We start from the raw sequence: 18,181 nt of genomic DNA on the forward strand, positions 1-18,181 counted from the left end.
TTCTTTTTTTCCGACACGTAGCCATCTACCGCTCAGACTCGTTATTACTGGCGTAGGTAATTTCAGTCCATTGGATGCCATTCGCAGTTAGTTCAGTAGCGTGGATGGAGAATAACCCGTGGCTGGAGGAACATTGAAAAATGGATAAGATAATACAACAAAAGGATGGTAAGTATAAACATTATTATATTGGTTTTCAATTATTAATTATTGTTCATTAGATCAAATTATGAAGCTGCAGGCCCAGTTATTGGAACAACACAAAATATTAGATAACAACAAAGCTAAGGATCGTAGGCCTAATACGTAATGATTCTATTTATTTGCTTTTATTTATTCGTGTTTTGTAGCTCAAATTTTGAGTCTACAAGCTCAGCTAGAGGAAAAGAACAAATTGGAACGGAACAGTTTCCAAACAGTGAAGGAGGTTTTTCAAAACTCATCCCTAACTGAACGTGAGGATGAGTTGGCATTAGGCGAACACAGATAGTGTACCTAAACTTTTCAAATAAGAATTCAAAATAAGTATAGAATTTTAACAAACAATTATTTATTGTTTAGTTATTCAGCCCACCACCTGACAGTGTGTTAAAGTTAAATTCTGTTAGTGCTGCACTAAAAGAATTGTTAGTAATAAGTCCATGCAGCGAAGGAAGTGAAGAATTGTGGGACCGTATTTGGGCTGAAAACGGAAACCCAGAAATAGCACGAGTTCAACATAAAACATGAATTAGGTACTTTTCGGTTTTTGTCTATTGAAAAAGTATTTTAATGCTATTATTTTGCATTCACAGAATTTTAATGGGGGATCAAGTCAAGTCTGGAAGTGTTACAGGATGGAAGAGTGAGCCTACAGTTGAAAAACACTGAAAGTGCATTACCATTAAGGTATGAGGTAAAGTAATAGAGTATGCAAATTGTCTAATGAGAAGTACCATCTTATGTGAATGAATCCTGTGTAACAGCAATCCTTTATAGTTCTGTCACAGCTAGAAGCCTCAAATAATTCTGCTTCTCTTGCTAAAGAACAAGATGTCCTTTACTTTCAGAGTGTTGGTGAAGCTGGGTACTTAAATTGCCCTAAAGATGTTTCATTTCTTTGGCATTGCAGCGATGAACATCATACATGGACTTTTTAGGTATGAAAGGAATTTTCTTGAAAATTTTTTGAATTTATGACAAAGCATTTCTCCTGCTTTTTGCCAACCATGTCTAATCTAAAAAAAAAAATTTATCCAATAGGAAAATTTTCAGCATACTGGGAACACAACTATCAACAATGCAACATCCTAGGGGTGCTATTTTATCATTCAAGAGCCTTATACAATGATTTTCATCTGCAATTTGTATGGCCTTTCCCAAGCTTCTACCAGAAGTTGAATCTATAACTCATGTAAGTCACATGAGCAACAATTGAGATGCTTAATGATGTTGTTTTTCTTTTCTCAGCATAGGTTAATAGTAACATGGATTTAAAAGATTCTTGGTTGGGGCAAGACACATAATAAATTGCAATGATTGAATGGATGACATGACATTTCTATACTTATTCTGGATTCCCGAGACGGTATTTTAAATTTAAAAAATTGAAGTGTATATCTGGGCTCCCTTCCTTTCCGTAGCCCCGTTTCCCCTTGACTCGTAATAAGCCCGTAGGGGGTCATGCCCCTACTGTACGGTATATATAAAAACAACATATACCGAGGTTTGGAGGGCTCTGGCCGGAAAGGGGACGTGGATGTCCGCTTAGTCCGATGATGTGTTCACGGAGGGCGACGTGGCTACCCACAAATCCGAATTAAAGGTTAATCGCTCCAGTAAAAATGTTCCAAATCTTCGGCTTTTCTTCCGGCTTCTCTTAGCCAATCACCGGGTAATCTCCCCGGTGGGTCAACAAGGCAGTGTCTCCCCCTGCCTGGGTTGACGGCAACTTTTGAAAGGGCTATTGTGCCTTTTTAAAGTTGCAAAAATAATTGTATTATGCAGAGAATTGTCAATAAAAAATTTTTTTAGACCTTATTTTTGAAAATATGAATTTGTGATTGACTTGGTGTTTACATGTGCATGATGTTCTCATACTCCTATCTATCGCTAGACTTTTTTCCTACTTAACATTTTATTCTGGCCGACGTTACTATTCATTTGACTAGACTGGGATTCGGGGATTTGAACCACAGACTTCTTGCATCATCAGCCACCATGCTACTGTTATGCCATAGCCGTCTTGAAAGTATTGTTTAGGATTGTGATATGTATATAGATATGCAATTCACATTAGCTTATTATTGAATGCATATTAGTTGTCTATAAGTTCATGGTTGGTATAATGGTAAAGCATGTGATAGTCACGCTAGAATATTAGGGTTCGATCCCCATGTCAGTTAGTGTATAGCTAAATAATAAATACAAAAGTAAATAATATAAAAACAGTTTTTATTGTCCCTCCTTCCACCCACAATTCCACCACTATTACATACATTTCAAAATACAGTACACAACATACAATACATACACAGATACACTTAACTAACACGTTGGCTGCCACGCCACCTATCTACAATCGCTACTGTCGCTATCCTAGGGATAGCGACCAAGGGGGCCGGGTAGGCCGGGCTGACACGGCGATGAGACCTTTTTGGGAACGCACACCCCCGGTCTCATCAGCCGCATCGAACAAGGGGACTTCCCTATGGTGCGTTGCCTTTGGGCCATTCGGCCAATCTTGGGCAGTTGCGCTGCTCCACCCCATGGCAGATAGACCATGGAGCAGAACAGCGCGGCCCGTCCCTGTCAAGCTACAAAAAAAAGGGGATCAAAGGTGGTGGGTGGCAGCCAACGGGTTAATTGCAAGACATAATACAAAACTAAACAAAACGATACCACGACGATGGGGCGACCACGACGGGGTGATAGGAGACCTGACCACGAAGCGACGACGGGCGAAGCGACGACGGGACGACGGCCGAAGCGACGACGGGACGACGACCGAAGCGACGACGGGACGACGGACCGAAGCGACGACGGGACGACGACGCCGAAGCGACGACGGCCCGAAGCGAAGACGACGGGGATGACTGGCGAGGTGATGACGCGCGTGGCGAAGACGAAGAAGGCTTTGTTCTAAATCGTAAAACTAAAGAAAAAGAACTAGTCAGTGGGAAATATAAGGTTGTTGTTGTAACAAAACGTTAGAAAGCAATTTGACTTACTTCTGTTGTCCGAAGGCTAGAAAGACTGTAGGGCCAGCAAATAGGGAGCAGATGTCAAAGAGTGGGCAGTTCTATGGTTGAATGTTCAATTTAAATAAAAAAAAGGCAAACTATATAAGGCATACAAAAAATTTAAAATACCAATAGAAATTGTGTTGAGATACATGTCTATGTTCGTTGCTAGGCTAAGTAGAGATTACAACTGCCGAAATGACTGTTGTTACAGTTGGCACTGTAACTAAGATGAATATGGTGCACCACTCAGATCACGATTGGCAGGAGACCATGAGTGGTTCAAGAGTAGAAGAATGATACTATGGTATTCCTACCCACAGGTTTTGCATCTTTGATGACATTCCTCAACGGGTAGTATTATGTACAAATGAAGTTTCATGAGCTAAACCTTAAAAGCAAAATCTGTCAATTAGATTCTGATAACAAAACATTAGTCTTATACTTCTCAATGAGCACTGGTATAGTTTGATGAATGCAATGTAGTAGGTTGCTAATAGTTTTCTGGTTTGACAGTTGACACAGGTGATTACAAGACACGTACCATAAACACCAAGCATTCTGTGGGCTTTACTTCCAAAACACACTCAGGGATGAAAACGAACAGAAGCACCATTAGATTTTCTTGAGTTTTCCATTGGAATATGACATATTTAACAGAAACTTTCAAACACAGCTTTCACTACTCCCACATAATCAGCAAGTAAATAGTGGCACAGAAGCGTCATCTTGTTTTCCAATTAACAACCGAAAAATTAATAAAAATTGAAAATCTTGTTTTTTTGAGACGGGAACTGCACTGATGTGAAGTCTTTAAACTTACTTCAAGACAGTGAATCCCCCCACCCGTCCCCATATTTGGCTACTATCATTTCAATTTTATTTTAACAAATGCAGCGACCAAAACCACGAACAGCATTTTTAAAATATAGCGATTTAACATGTGTTTGAGCCCGATTTTTTCTCTGTCTGTTATTTATTTATCCGAAAACCTAGATATTTCTAGGAAAATACACGATTTGGGTTACAACAAACGATACACAGTTCAACAAAGATTTGATTGCGCTTCACACACATCTAGAAATTTCGCAAGTTGACGTATCTCTGGATTGTTAGCTAGTCAACATCTGTATGATAATACAATTTCCTTTTTTTTAAACAGCTGCAATGCTATTTCGGTCATAAGTTCCACGGAAAAATTTCTCCTTTGGGACAAGAACGCCATTGTGCGTTATCTTGAGCCTATTTTCAATTAAATGGATACGCCGTCACTTTTCTGCTCGGAAGAGCTCACTTTGGCCTGAAATTTTGTTTTGAATAGTGTAATTAGTATACATTGCATACATTACATTTGATCAATTACTTTTTAGCATACGTTCTTTAATTGTGTGAGGCTGTCAAATCGTCGACAGGCGGTATCAAAAGGAGAAAATCAGCTATGAGATTGCGGACTCATCAATAAACGCAAAACGATTAGAAAATTATAAAGCTAGCCTGAAACCAAATTGTAAAGAAAATTAATTTCAGTTTCCAGCACTTCAACACAGACATCGTCAACGTGGGCACAGGTGATTTTTCCATGTTTTTTGTTTCAGGTCACCAACTTCTACTAGATGAGTCAAGATGAAGTGAGGTGAGTAAAATACACCACACCACATCACAACTGTTAAAACTGTCAGAACATTCACCAACCATGCAAAACATTTTCTGATTCATTAATCTTCATTACCTAGCCTATAACAAAAAAACCAAACACAATTAGTGCAGAACATTTTGCTGATGAAAGTTAACATATACCTGACAAATTTACTGCAGACCAACAATTCCTGTTGGACTCCCACACAAAATTCCAGACAAACAAAACAGTGGTAATTCCTAAACAAACATCTTGCAATAGTGGTAAATATAATGCAGTAACTGGTACATATAACATCTGAAATGACAACAAATGTGGACGGAACCATTTGAAATTGAAGTAAACAATTTCAAAAATGAATTTGCACAAAAAGGATTTTAACTAAAAAACTACCAGAGAACAAAGTTTTTCCTTCCACCTTTTCCTAATTTAAATCAATTAAAAGAAACATAATTGTTAAGCAAATCTCTCTGTGTACCTTTTTGTTGGTTGAATTTGGAAATGGCTTACTAGTTGGAATAAGTTTTTTTTCTTTTACCCCAAATTTGCTTTTCGGGCAGCGCACTTCCAACCTTCTCTATTGATCACAGTATCTGCATGACCCGCTGCAGAATTATCACAGGTGAAGAGGAAATCGGGTCACAGATACAAAGGGGCCCAGGTATTGAACACCTTTATTTTCTTTAAATACCATAACGCGTGAAATAAACGAATCCGAAGAGCTTCGGTCATCATGCCAACTACCATAATTTTTTTGGCACTGAGCTTCCGTCAGCTTTCTTTCCCAATTCTTTATAATAACGAATCTGCCTTTAGAAAAATAAAACAAGAATCAGTATAAATTTCTTGTCAATTGAATTACGTAAAACTGTGGAATCCTAGAGACATAATATTTTGCAAACTCTTCGAATCCCTTGAAAGCAGAAAACTTTCTGCTAAAAGATCCATGTAAGCCATATACAGGTCAACTGGTACTTCCTTTTCGACTGGCATTGGCAGTGATAAATAACAAGTAGGATCAAATGCAACTGAGACCCCTATTGGACCCCCAGACACACCAAAGCCAATTTCAATACCCAACTAAAGAGATCTACTACTACAGAATCTTTCTGTATTCTACTTATGATAAAATACCCAACATTCATGTGCAGCTTCCCGAAAAATAAAATGAGTTGGAACACAATCGAACCTTACTAATAAAAAAAATTAGCTATTTCACCTATATTTTGTCAGTGTCCATCGATGCAAGACTTCTTCAAAATCGGATTCAGATGTTCGTCTAAGCACCCCAAAACAACGTAGAGTAGTTCTCGCGAAGTAGGATGCTGGTTGGTTACGCATGTATGGCAATCCGTTTTACCCAAAATAAAAATAAAAAATTATGGCCTTTTTTTCTGTTTTACTGCTATTGCCATCTACCGGTCACATTTTCTAGTTAATTTAGTCAACGAAAAACCATCATACTCCATTTTGGAATAAACTAAAGGAAAGAAGCAAGAAATTAAAGTGTGTTTCCCCAAGTATAACGCTTTTTTCTTTTTTTTAAGTTAAATCTTGATTTGGATGATTACTTTAAATTTGTTAAAAAACATTTAATTTGTGACGGATAAAGTTTCTCGTAATGACCTTTGCGTACACAAGAGGCGCCTTAAACCATGGCTTATCGGGCAGTTGTTTTTGCAGCCATATTTCTAGATTGGCTTACCTTCCTCGCTCGATTTTGCTTCTTGACCTCGTGGCTTTGGCGATTTTTGGCGTTTAATTTACTCATTTTTCAACGCTTTTCAAGGTACGCTAATAGATAATAATTAATAGCTGATACTAATGTTTGAATAATTTTGAGTTGGACAAATTTTGTTGTCTTCGAAAGATTAGGTGGTGGAAGTCGTACTTGCCATGAGGTAAGAAAAATAAAAATACTATTCGGGTTAGTACATTCTAGTCTGGCTATTCCATAGCTGTTAAACAGTTTGGAAAAGGACATTTTTCCATGGCATGCCCACAAGGACGAGGTGGGAGTCGAGCATGTAGGTGTTGTAAGGTGAATATGAAGATGAACATCACATTTATTTGCTTGACATAGTTGAATCGTTTGTATTCCGTATTGTAGATGGTTACCATACCCGGACACCTTAGTTGTTACTTCAAAAATTGGTGGATTGGCTAGCCTTACCACACGCAAATCCACTTGTGTTGGATGCAAAACCGTCCTTCTAGACGAGAGTGCTGTATGCAAGTAAGTCTAATTTCTGCCTAACTCGGCAATGTTTGTAAAAATTACTGTTCCAATTAAACAGATTTTGCAAGCCGAAAGAATCCGAGTTCAACGAGAGGGACTTGGCCAACTTTATGCTCACGAAGAGAAGTTTAATCGTTTAGGGACAGAATGTCAACGGGGCCAGGGAAATCTCAACGAAGAGATTCTTTATTCCAAGTAAATAGTTTGAGTGATATCATGATCATGTTACTTACTTAATACTAATCATTTGTCACATTTAGCCGAGATTGCCCCATCTTTAATATGAGGACAAAAGTTAGAAAAGATCTCACGGAAACAGGATAAACTTATGAAAAGATTCGGCCTACCCTGACAACCTACCGCTCTAATCAATGATGGTGCATACAGGTAATGGTTTGGCTTCTGTAAAATAGATTGTAAACAATAAATTACATGACTCGTTGTTTAGTAAGTTCCCATAACCAAAAGATTTTAATAAAAATTGTGTATAGCGTCGTAAGAGTCTTGGAGGGAGTAGGCGGTAGAATGCGTTATGACATGTAATTCCATATTTTGAACTAACGCACATTGAATTAATTAGATTAAGTTCTTAGTCTTTCTGTTTTTGGTTTTTTGGTTTTTTTTAGGTGTTTATTTCAATATCTAGATTTTTTTCTTCCCATCCCATTTAAAAAAATTTTTTCATTGGCAACAAATTTTACTTCCATTTATTTATTTTTTTTCCTTCTTTTTTTTTATGTTTATTGCTGCCACCCGCGAAAGATGTAGCAAATTTGCGATAGATTAAATTCATCAATTTCGTTTTTTAATTCAGTAATTAATTCATTTGTAATTTAATTTAACATTTTAGGAAGTGCTCATTTATACAAACTCATTATTCTTAACGCCCAGTTAAAGTCGTATTTGTCAAACAAAATATTTGCTTTAGTCTCGTAGGGGGCTAGTCGCAGTCCTTCCTTTTTGTAGGTGAAATACAAGGGAGGAGCGGCAAATGGTCGGCGCCATCTTGTACGAACTCAGTTGCATTTGATCCTACTTGTTATTTATCACTGCCAATGCCAGTCGAAAAGGAAGTACCAGTTGACCTGTATATGGCTTACATGGATCTTTTAGCAGAAAGTTTTCTGCTTTCAAGGGATTCGAAGAGTTTGCAAAATATTATGTCTCTAGGATTCCACAGTTTTACGTAATTCAATTGACAAGAAATTTATACTGATTCTTGTTTTATTTTTCTAAAGGCAGATTCGTTATTATAAAGAATTGGGAAAGAAAGCTGACGGAAGCTCAGTGCCAAAAAAATTATGGTAGTTGGCATGATGACCGAAGCTCTTCGGATTCGCTTATTTCACGCGTTATGGTATTTAAAGAAAATAAAGGTGTTCAATACCTGGGCCCCTTTGTATCTGTGACCCGATTTCCTCTTCACCTGTGATAATTCTGCAGCGGGTCATGCAGATACTGTGATCAATAGAGAAGGTTGGAAGTGCGCTGCCCGAAAAGCAAATTTGGGGTAAAAGAAAAAAAACTTATTCCAACTAGTAAGCCATTTCCAAATTCAACCAACAAAAAGGTACACAGAGAGATTTGCTTAACAATTATGTTTCTTTTAATTGATTTAAATTAGGAAAAGGTGGAAGGAAAAACTTTGTTCTCTGGTAGTTTTTTAGTTAAAATCCTTTTTGTGCAAATTCATTTTTGAAATTGTTTACTTCAATTTCAAATGGTTCCGTCCACATTTGTTGTCATTTCAGATGTTATATGTACCAGTTACTGCATTATATTTACCACTATTGCAAGATGTTTGTTTAGGAATTACCACTGTTTTGTTTGTCTGGAATTTTGTGTGGGAGTCCAACAGGAATTGTTGGTCTGCAGTAAATTTGTCAGGTATATGTTAACTTTCATCAGCAAAATGTTCTGCACTAATTGTGTTTGGTTTTTTTGTTATAGGCTAGGTAATGAAGATTAATGAATCAGAAAATGTTTTGCATGGTTGGTGAATGTTCTGACAGTTTTAACAGTTGTGATGTGGTGTGGTGTATTTTACTCACCTCACTTCATCTTGACTCATCTAGTAGAAGTTGGTGACCTGAAACAAAAAACATGGAAAAATCACCTGTGCCCACGTTGACGATGTCTGTGTTGAAGTGCTGGAAACTGAAATTAATTTTCTTTACAATTTGGTTTCAGGCTAGCTTTATAATTTTCTAATCGTTTTGCGTTTATTGATGAGTCCGCAATCTCATAGCTGATTTTCTCCTTTTGATACCGCCTGTCGACGATTTGACAGCCTCACACAATTAAAGAACGTATGCTAAAAAGTAATTGATCAAATGTAATGTATGCAATGTATACTAATTACACTATTCAAAACAAAATTTCAGGCCAAAGTGAGCTCTTCCGAGCAGAAAAGTGACGGCGTATCCATTTAATTGAAAATAGGCTCAAGATAACGCACAATGGCGTTCTTGTCCCAAAGGAGAAATTTTTCCGTGGAACTTATGACCGAAATAGCATTGCAGCTGTTTAAAAAAAAGGAAATTGTATTATCATACAGATGTTGACTAGCTAACAATCCAGAGATACGTCAACTTGCGAAATTTCTAGATGTGTGTGAAGCGCAATCAAATCTTTGTTGAACTGTGTATCGTTTGTTGTAACCCAAATCGTGTATTTTCCTAGAAATATCTAGGTTTTCGGATAAATAAATAACAGACAGAGAAAAAATCGGGCTCAAACACATGTTAAATCGCTATATTTTAAAAATGCTGTTCGTGGTTTTGGTCGCTGCATTTGTTAAAATAAAATTGAAATGATAGTAGCCAAATATGGGGACGGGTGGGGGGATTCACTGTCTTGAAGTAAGTTTAAAGACTTCACATCAGTGCAGTTCCCGTCTCAAAAAAACAAGATTTTCAATTTTTATTAATTTTTCGGTTGTTAATTGGAAAACAAGATGACGCTTCTGTGCCACTATTTACTTGCTGATTATGTGGGAGTAGTGAAAGCTGTGTTTGAAAGTTTCTGTTAAATATGTCATATTCCAATGGAAAACTCAAGAAAATCTAATGGTGCTTCTGTTCGTTTTCATCCCTGAGTGTGTTTTGGAAGTAAAGCCCACAGAATGCTTGGTGTTTATGGTACGTGTCTTGTAATCACCTGTGTCAACTGTCAAACCAGAAAACTATTAGCAACCTACTACATTGCATTCATCAAACTATACCAGTGCTCATTGAGAAGTATAAGACTAATGTTTTGTTATCAGAATCTAATTGACAGATTTTGCTTTTAAGGTTTAGCTCATGAAACTTCATTTGTACATAATACTACCCGTTGAGGAATGTCATCAAAGATGCAAAACCTGTGGGTAGGAATACCATAGTATCATTCTTCTACTCTTGAACCACTCATGGTCTCCTGCCAATCGTGATCTGAGTGGTGCACCATATTCATCTTAGTTACAGTGCCAACTGTAACAACAGTCATTTCGGCAGTTGTAATCTCTACTTAGCCTAGCAACGAACATAGACATGTATCTCAACACAATTTCTATTGGTATTTTAAATTTTTTGTATGCCTTATATAGTTTGCCTTTTTTTTATTTAAATTGAACATTCAACCATAGAACTGCCCACTCTTTGACATCTGCTCCCTATTTGCTGGCCCTACAGTCTTTCTAGCCTTCGGACAACAGAAGTAAGTCAAATTGCTTTCTAACGTTTTGTTACAACAACAACCTTATATTTCCCACTGACTAGTTCTTTTTCTTTAGTTTTACGATTTAGAACAAAGCCTTCTTCGTCTTCGCCACGCGCGTCATCACCTCGCCAGTCATCCCGTCTTCGCTTCGGCCGTCGTCGCTTCGGCCGTCGTCCCGTCGTCGCTTCGGCCGTCGTCCCGTCGTCGCTTCGGCCGTCGTCCCGTCGTCGCTTCGGCCGTCGTCCCGTCGTCCCGTCGTCGCTTCGGCCGTCGTCCCGTCGTCCCGTCGTCGCTTCGCCCGTCGTCGCTTCGTGGTCAGGTCTCCTATCACCCCGTCGTGGTCGCCCCATCGTCGTGGTATCGTTTTGTTTAGTTTTGTATTATGTCTTGCAATTAACCCGTTGGCTGCCACCCACCACCTTTGATCCCCTTTTTTTTGTAGCTTGACAGGGACGGGCCGCGCTGTTCTGCTCCATGGTCTATCTGCCATGGGGTGGAGCAGCGCAACTGCCCAAGATTGGCCGAATGGCCCAAAGGCAACGCACCATAGGGAAGTCCCCTTGTTCGATGCGGCTGATGAGACCGGGGGTGTGCGTTCCCAAAAAGGTCTCATCGCCGTGTCAGCCCGGCCTACCCGGCCCCCTTGGTCGCTATCCCTAGGATAGCGACAGTAGCGATTGTAGATAGGTGGCGTGGCAGCCAACGTGTTAGTTAAGTGTATCTGTGTATGTATTGTATGTTGTGTACTGTATTTTGAAATGTATGTAATAGTGGTGGAATTGTGGGTGGAAGGAGGGACAATAAAAACTGTTTTTATATTATTTACTTTTGTATTTATTATTTAGCTATACACTAACTGACATGGGGATCGAACCCTAATATTCTAGCGTGACTATCACATGCTTTACCATTATACCAACCATGAACTTATAGACAACTAATATGCATTCAATAATAAGCTAATGTGAATTGCATATCTATATACATATCACAATCCTAAACAATACTTTCAAGACGGCTATGGCATAACAGTAGCATGGTGGCTGATGATGCAAGAAGTCTGTGGTTCAAATCCCCGAATCCCAGTCTAGTCAAATGAATAGTAACGTCGGCCAGAATAAAATGTTAAGTAGGAAAAAAGTCTAGCGATAGATAGGAGTATGAGAACATCATGCACATGTAAACACCAAGTCAATCACAAATTCATATTTTCAAAAATAAGGTTTAAAAAAAATTTTTATTGACAATTCTCTGCATAATACAATTATTTTTGCAACTTTAAAAAGGCACAATAGCCCTTTCAAAAGTTGCCGTCAACCCAGGCAGGGGGAGACACTGCCTTGTTGACCCACCGGGGAGATTACCCGGTGATTGGCTAAGAGAAGCCGGAAGAAAAGCCGAAGATTTGGAACATTTTTACTGGAGCGATTAACCTTTAATTCGGATTTGTGGGTAGCCACGTCGCCCTCCGTGAACACATCATCGGACTAAGCGGACATCCACGTCCCCTTTCCGGCCAGAGCCCTCCAAACCTCGGTATATGTTGTTTTTATATATACCGTACAGTAGGGGCATGACCCCCTACGGGCTTATTACGAGTCAAGGGGAAACGGGGCTACGGAAAGGAAGGGAGCCCAGATATACACTTCAATTTTTTAAATTTAAAATACCGTCTCGGGAATCCAGAATAAGTATAGAAATGTCATGTCATCCATTCAATCATTGCAATTTATTATGTGTCTTGCCCCAACCAAGAATCTTTTAAATCCATGTTACTATTAACCTATGCTGAGAAAAGAAAAACAACATCATTAAGCATCTCAATTGTTGCTCATGTGACTTACATGAGTTATAGATTCAACTTCTGGTAGAAGCTTGGGAAAGGCCATACAAATTGCAGATGAAAATCATTGTATAAGGCTCTTGAATGATAAAATAGCACCCCTAGGATGTTGCATTGTTGATAGTTGTGTTCCCAGTATGCTGAAAATTTTCCTATTGGATAAATTTTTTTTTTTAGATTAGACATGGTTGGCAAAAAGCAGGAGAAATGCTTTGTCATAAATTCAAAAAATTTTCAAGAAAATTCCTTTCATACCTAAAAAGTCCATGTATGATGTTCATCGCTGCAATGCCAAAGAAATGAAACATCTTTAGGGCAATTTAAGTACCCAGCTTCACCAACACTCTGAAAGTAAAGGACATCTTGTTCTTTAGCAAGAGAAGCAGAATTATTTGAGGCTTCTAGCTGTGACAGAACTATAAAGGATTGCTGTTACACAGGATTCATTCACATAAGATGGTACTTCTCATTAGACAATTTGCATACTCTATTACTTTACCTCATACCTTAATGGTAATGCACTTTCAGTGTTTTTCAACTGTAGGCTCACTCTTCCATCCTGTAACACTTCCAGACTTGACTTGATCCCCCATTAAAATTCTGTGAATGCAAAATAATAGCATTAAAATACTTTTTCAATAGACAAAAAACCGAAAAGTACCTAATTCATGTTTTATGTTGAACTCGTGCTATTTCTGGGTTTCCGTTTTCAGCCCAAATACGGTCCCACAATTCTTCACTTCCTTCGCTGCATGGACTTATTACTAACAATTCTTTTAGTGCAGCACTAACAGAATTTAACTTTAACACACTGTCAGGTGGTGGGCTGAATAACTAAACAATAAATAATTGTTTGTTAAAATTCTATACTTATTTTGAATTCTTATTTGAAAAGTTTAGGTACACTATCTGTGTTCGCCTAATGCCAACTCATCCTCACGTTCAATTAGGGATGAGTTTTGAAAAACCTCCTTCACTGTTTGGAAACTGTTCCGTTCCAATTTGTTCTTTTCCTCTAGCTGAGCTTGTAGACTCAAAATTTGAGCTACAAAACACGAATGAATAAAAGCAAATAAATAGAATCATTACGTATTAGGCCTACGATCCTTAGCTTTGTTGTTATCTAAGATTTTGTGTTGTTCCAATAACTGGGCCTGCAGCTTCATAATTTGATCTACAACTAACTACTAAACAATAATTAATAATTGAAAACCAATATAATAATGTTTATACCTTACCATTTTTTTGTTTTATTATCTTATCCATTTTTCAATTGTTCCTCCAGCCACGCGCTATTCTCCATCCACGCTACTGAACTAACTGCGAATGGAATCCAATGGACTGAAATTGCCTATGCCAGTAATAACGAGTCTGAGCGGTAGATGGCTACATGTCGGAAAAAAGAAAAAAGTGCTATTTTTTTCCGACTTTTTTTTTTTTTTTATGTAAAACGGATTGCCATTGTTCTTTGTTAAATTTTGAATCAGAATCATGTATAATTATCTAGATTTAATGATATTATTTTGTAATAGGACAAATTTTAAGCTCGACAAAATAAGCTCAAAACAATAGGCCCGACTTTTAGTTTTTTACGGTTAATTCAAAAACTATAAGTCCATAGTCAAAATAAACATGATTTTCGTAATCAGCGATCACTTTCGAATCAAAATAATGTATTTTTAACCAAATCTAGAATTTGACGAAAATTGAAAAATTGAGAAGGCTATAGCCTTCCTACTTTTTCATATTTGGCCAAATTTCAAAATTGGCTGAAAATACATGATTTCCATGCAGAATGGAATGCTTATCACGAATATAAAGTTTATTTTTTAATTGGCCTTATAGTTATTGAATTAAACGAAAAAAACCAGGCCGGGATTTATTTATTTATACCGTCATTGCAGCAACAGCTGGTGTGACGAGAAAATAAATATTTTCCTCAAATCAGCGTTATATTTGGTGTATTACGTGTCATTTTCATCGAATTTCACCGGAATCAGGGATTGCCAATGCAAATATTGGAGTGTTCTTGTAGGAGTCTATATTCTAATCTGTTTCATGCACTATTAGAATTTTTAAACCTCCTCTTTAAGGACGGCAACATCTCTATAACATCTTAATTTGACTTTTTGCAAACCCATTGTACACTTTCTGCATGTTCGTTATTGATATTTTTTTGCATGTAGTAACTTTTTCAGCCACTAAAACAGATGAACATTTAAACAAAATCTAGAGAAACAAGGCATCAAACACAAATTCCGGAAGGTGAGTTGCAACAAATATCTTGAAATATTCGTACGCTGCCATTGGTTGATAGCGACAGCGGGGATAGACACGGATCACAGCATCTGTCATGGCATCAACCACGGGCGAAATGTCAGATACCTAGTCACGTAATTTAAACGTAATTAAAAATAAGTGTATGGGCGAGTCAGTTTAACTTTTCTTACTCCGGCTGTGGTGTAGGAGAGCATAACTTCGGTCTTCTTATCAAAGTATTCCTGACCGTAAGCATTACGTATTTCGTCACTCTACATGAAATTATCATTCCAAGTTACAAGGGAGTCAGTAAAGTAACAATTCTTATCTGCGAAGACCCTTACCATGCCATCCCACATTTTTTTCGATTGAGCTTTGACAACGTCAGCATTATACAAAGAAGTACCGGCGATAAAATTTCCTGGTTCAATTACTGCCACCTGAAGTTAATCAAATTTGAATTTAGGTAAGCGCGCCCTACAGTAGGACCAAAAAGCTTTTCACTAACATCAACATTGAATTTTTTCATCTCAAAGCGCAGACAATCGGAGACGGCTTCGACTCCGAATTTGGTGGCGCAATAAGGTGAGCGTCCGTAAGCTCCCATCCGTCCTATATCAAAAGTTTTAATGAATTTCGCGCACGAAGTTTGTTGCAATTTTTCGAAGCTATATTTCTTACCAAGCATTGAGGCAACATTCACCACACGACCTTGAGCTTCACGGATCAACGGAAGAAATCCTTTTGTGACTCGGATCAACCCAAAGAGATTAATGGAGGCCACCTAAAATATGTCAGGTACAAATTGTTTTAGATTTCAGATCGCCCAAAACTAGTAAGCAACTTACCATTTCGTAAACTGGGAGGGCAACCCATTCCATTTCACCGAAAGTGGAAAAACCAGCATTGTTGACAACAGCCCATAGGCCCTGTATCCAAAGAAACGTTCATTGACATCGCAAAGCGATAACTTATCAAACTTTGATCTTACTTTAATAGAAGACGGTAGCTTAGCCCTGACAGTTTCAACGGCAGCTGCAACTTGATCATCAGACGTAACGTTTAGCTGTACGGTAATCAAGCGACCCGTGCTTTTTCCTGCTTCGTCAAGCTGCTTCACACCATCTGCACCCTGATCTTTCATAAGGCATCCAGCGAATACGACGAAACCTGTAATAGACAGCTACCATATCATCAATCACTTACAACTCAAACATAGTTTTACGATTACCTAAATCATGAAGATGCAAAGCCAGGGCATGTCCGAATCCGGAGTCACATCCGGTTACCAAAACGGCTTTGGTGCTGGGATCAACCTTAACAAATAAATGAATAAAATATAAATAATAAAAATATATATATATATATATATATATAATTTGCGATATGATTTGACATTTCAATATGCACCTAATTTTAATTGCCATTCTTACATTCATGAAAGAGTAGATACCAACTGCCGGCAAGGCGATAATAGCCAGGAAGGCAAATAACTGTAGAGAGCAGCATCCTGAGACGAAACCAATAACTGCGCTAGCTAACCAGCACACCACTGCAGCTTGAAGACCTCGTTGCGATAAACCGTAAGGAATAGTCATGATTTCTGCGTAATTAAAGAGTAAAAATTAAAATACTTATAACAAAGAGCGCTTGTGATTATTGATTAGAAAACAGTGACAAGATCTATGAATGGGATCGATCGATGAAATGTATGGGTTACAACTATATGGGCAATGATCAATGACTGTAACTGACCATAGGTGGCGTAAAAGCAACAACGAAAAAAGAAAACGACACGCCTTTCTTAGATTCTATAGAAGCATGCAGGAAACGAAACGAGAAAGGTGGGCTATAAATGGCTGCGGAAATCTCAGTTGTTCTAAAAAGCTTTGTGTGTTTTTACATTTCAAACAGTTAATTAACCCTTCAATTGTAAAGGAACAACATTTAATTTCGGTCGATATAGCTAAAAGCGTCTGCAATTAATTGTTTACTATCAAAACACAATGAGGATGCAACTTGCTTTCTTGCCTCTGCCCAAAGCTTACGTCGTACACAACAGAGAAACTTGAAATTACTACTTCCGCAGATCGATACGAACTAGGACAAACACCAACGCGCACAAAACTTTTCAAAGGAAAAGGTTTCAAATCAAGGATTCGATCAATTTTGATTACAGAAACCCCTCAAGACCTTTCATCCATTATTCGTATGAAAGGCTTGGTAGGCACTGATAACTCGAAAAAGGTAAATCAAAACAGAAAAGAAAATGCTTGCTCACATAGTTGGCAGGACGGAGACTGAACGTCAGACTGCGTTGAACGCTGTCGTGGAAATCTGGCAAAGTTTGGTTGAACACACGGGAAGTTGTAGCGTGTGAGTGAAAGGCGTCAGCAAACCCGACTTTATTGTGTACACCGCAGATCTAAAAAGAAAAAGAAAATTGGACTGAGTTTGTGTTTACGGCGAGCAGACGGAGGGCGTCATACCGTCGTCTTGCTCGGCAGCGCTCCAGCCATTTGGCATCGTCCCAACCGATACGGACATGTGGCCACCGGTTAAATGGCAGCGCTGCTGGCTTTATAAGGAATCGAACAAAATAGGGCGCGAAAGCTACACGGCGAACGTCAGCAGACGTAAGTTTCAAGTTCTTCTACCTTCCACGTCTTCCATTGGTTGCAAGTCCATGTTTTATTCCTTCGTTTTTTCTTTCGATCACATTGCTGATGAAAATGATCAGTTTAAAAGGGGAGGTGCTTTACTGCAATGCTTCATTGCACTTCATTGGCATACGTGCCGACTGAACACGATGACTTGCATTTTCATGAAATTCCTTTTGACATAACCTAATAACCTTGATTAGCTAAGCAGTTTGACAAGCTAGCCTTTATGAATGGCCTTGCCGTCCATACCACGCCTTAGACCGGTAAGCAGCGTACAAACAAACTCATACATGGGCTTGCATGTGATTACCACGTCCGCATTTCTGGCTGTTTAGATTACCCAGCCAGACTGGACTACAAAAGGCGTACCTGCAATTGAAAAAATGTATCGACAAAGTTTGCCGTATACAATGACTAAACTCGATCCACGTGGCGAAGAAGGAAAACGCTTTGCAAACAAACTTCGAACACGTAGATCCCATTGTTCTATTTTCGAACGTGATGGAACGATGCCAAACATTTGCGCGACGGTGGTAGACACAAGCCAGCATTGACGTCAAACCTGGCAAGAAAAAGGTTAAATGTTTCAATCATTAGAATAATTAGTGGTTTAAAAATAAA

At 38.3% G+C, this 18,181-nt stretch overlaps 2 protein-coding genes and 5 long non-coding RNA genes across 10 annotated transcripts; 4 read left to right on the forward strand and 3 right to left on the reverse strand.

The window, feature by feature from the left end:
• The first annotated feature begins 103 nt into the window (after positions 1–103).
• Positions 104–1,364, forward strand: LOC130686526 (uncharacterized). The gene is made up of 5 exons (XR_008999911.2): positions 104–168; positions 222–491; positions 562–734; positions 795–1,139; positions 1,243–1,364. It is a non-coding gene; the product is annotated as an uncharacterized LOC130686526 (long non-coding RNA).
• A 2,886-nt stretch (positions 1,365–4,250) lies between these two features.
• On the reverse strand, positions 4,251–5,875 carry LOC130686521 (uncharacterized). 2 transcript variants are annotated; one of them, XR_008999906.2, is made up of 3 exons: positions 5,019–5,875; positions 4,597–4,955; positions 4,251–4,521 (listed from the first exon to the last, which is right to left on the reverse strand). It is a non-coding gene; the product is annotated as an uncharacterized LOC130686521 (long non-coding RNA). The 2 variants fall into 2 exon arrangements; XR_008999905.2 differs by having other exon boundaries at positions 4,585–4,955.
• A 670-nt stretch (positions 5,876–6,545) lies between these two features.
• Positions 6,546–6,895, forward strand: LOC130686533 (uncharacterized). The gene is made up of 3 exons (XR_008999918.1): positions 6,546–6,646; positions 6,733–6,758; positions 6,816–6,895. It is a non-coding gene; the product is annotated as an uncharacterized LOC130686533 (long non-coding RNA).
• Positions 6,896–6,969: 74 nt separating this feature from the next.
• Positions 6,970–7,573, forward strand: LOC130686519 (DNA polymerase delta catalytic subunit-like). The gene is made up of 3 exons (XM_059494154.1): positions 6,970–7,093; positions 7,155–7,291; positions 7,357–7,573. The coding sequence occupies exons 1-3, from the start codon at positions 7,055–7,057 to the stop codon at positions 7,418–7,420; spliced, it is 240 nt and encodes a 79-aa protein (XP_059350137.1). The 5' UTR covers positions 6,970–7,054; the 3' UTR covers positions 7,421–7,573.
• A 792-nt stretch (positions 7,574–8,365) lies between these two features.
• Positions 8,366–9,751, forward strand: LOC132087772 (uncharacterized). Of its 2 annotated transcripts, none has more exons than XR_009420557.1 (3): positions 8,366–8,983; positions 9,047–9,417; positions 9,481–9,751. It is a non-coding gene; the product is annotated as an uncharacterized LOC132087772 (long non-coding RNA). The 2 variants fall into 2 exon arrangements; XR_009420556.1 differs by having other exon boundaries at positions 9,047–9,405.
• A 2,917-nt stretch (positions 9,752–12,668) lies between these two features.
• On the reverse strand, positions 12,669–13,440 carry LOC130686525 (uncharacterized). Its single transcript, XR_008999910.2, has 3 exons — positions 13,300–13,440; positions 12,894–13,238; positions 12,669–12,790 (listed from the first exon to the last, which is right to left on the reverse strand). It is a non-coding gene; the product is annotated as an uncharacterized LOC130686525 (long non-coding RNA).
• Positions 13,441–14,582: 1,142 nt separating this feature from the next.
• LOC130686474 (D-beta-hydroxybutyrate dehydrogenase, mitochondrial-like) lies at positions 14,583–17,546 on the reverse strand. Of its 2 annotated transcripts, XM_059494151.1 has the most exons (11): positions 17,387–17,546; positions 17,179–17,322; positions 16,331–16,500; positions 16,129–16,213; positions 15,889–16,067; positions 15,746–15,826; positions 15,579–15,681; positions 15,406–15,509; positions 15,242–15,337; positions 15,089–15,169; positions 14,583–15,023 (listed from the first exon to the last, which is right to left on the reverse strand). In XM_059494151.1, exons 3-11 carry the CDS (start codon positions 16,493–16,495, stop codon positions 14,868–14,870), a joined length of 1,050 nt encoding a protein of 349 aa, XP_059350134.1. In that variant the 5' UTR covers positions 16,496–16,500; positions 17,179–17,322; positions 17,387–17,546; the 3' UTR covers positions 14,583–14,867. The 2 variants fall into 2 exon arrangements, with proteins under 2 accessions (XP_059350134.1, XP_057365598.1); XM_057509615.2 differs by lacking the exons at positions 17,179–17,322; positions 17,387–17,546 and adding an exon at positions 16,921–17,060.
• Between the last annotated feature and the right edge of the window lie 635 nt (positions 17,547–18,181).

Source organism: Daphnia carinata, chromosome 2, assembly GCF_022539665.2.
Source record: "Daphnia carinata strain CSIRO-1 chromosome 2, CSIRO_AGI_Dcar_HiC_V3, whole genome shotgun sequence".
Classification (NCBI taxonomy): Eukaryota; Metazoa; Arthropoda; class Branchiopoda; order Diplostraca; family Daphniidae; genus Daphnia; species Daphnia carinata.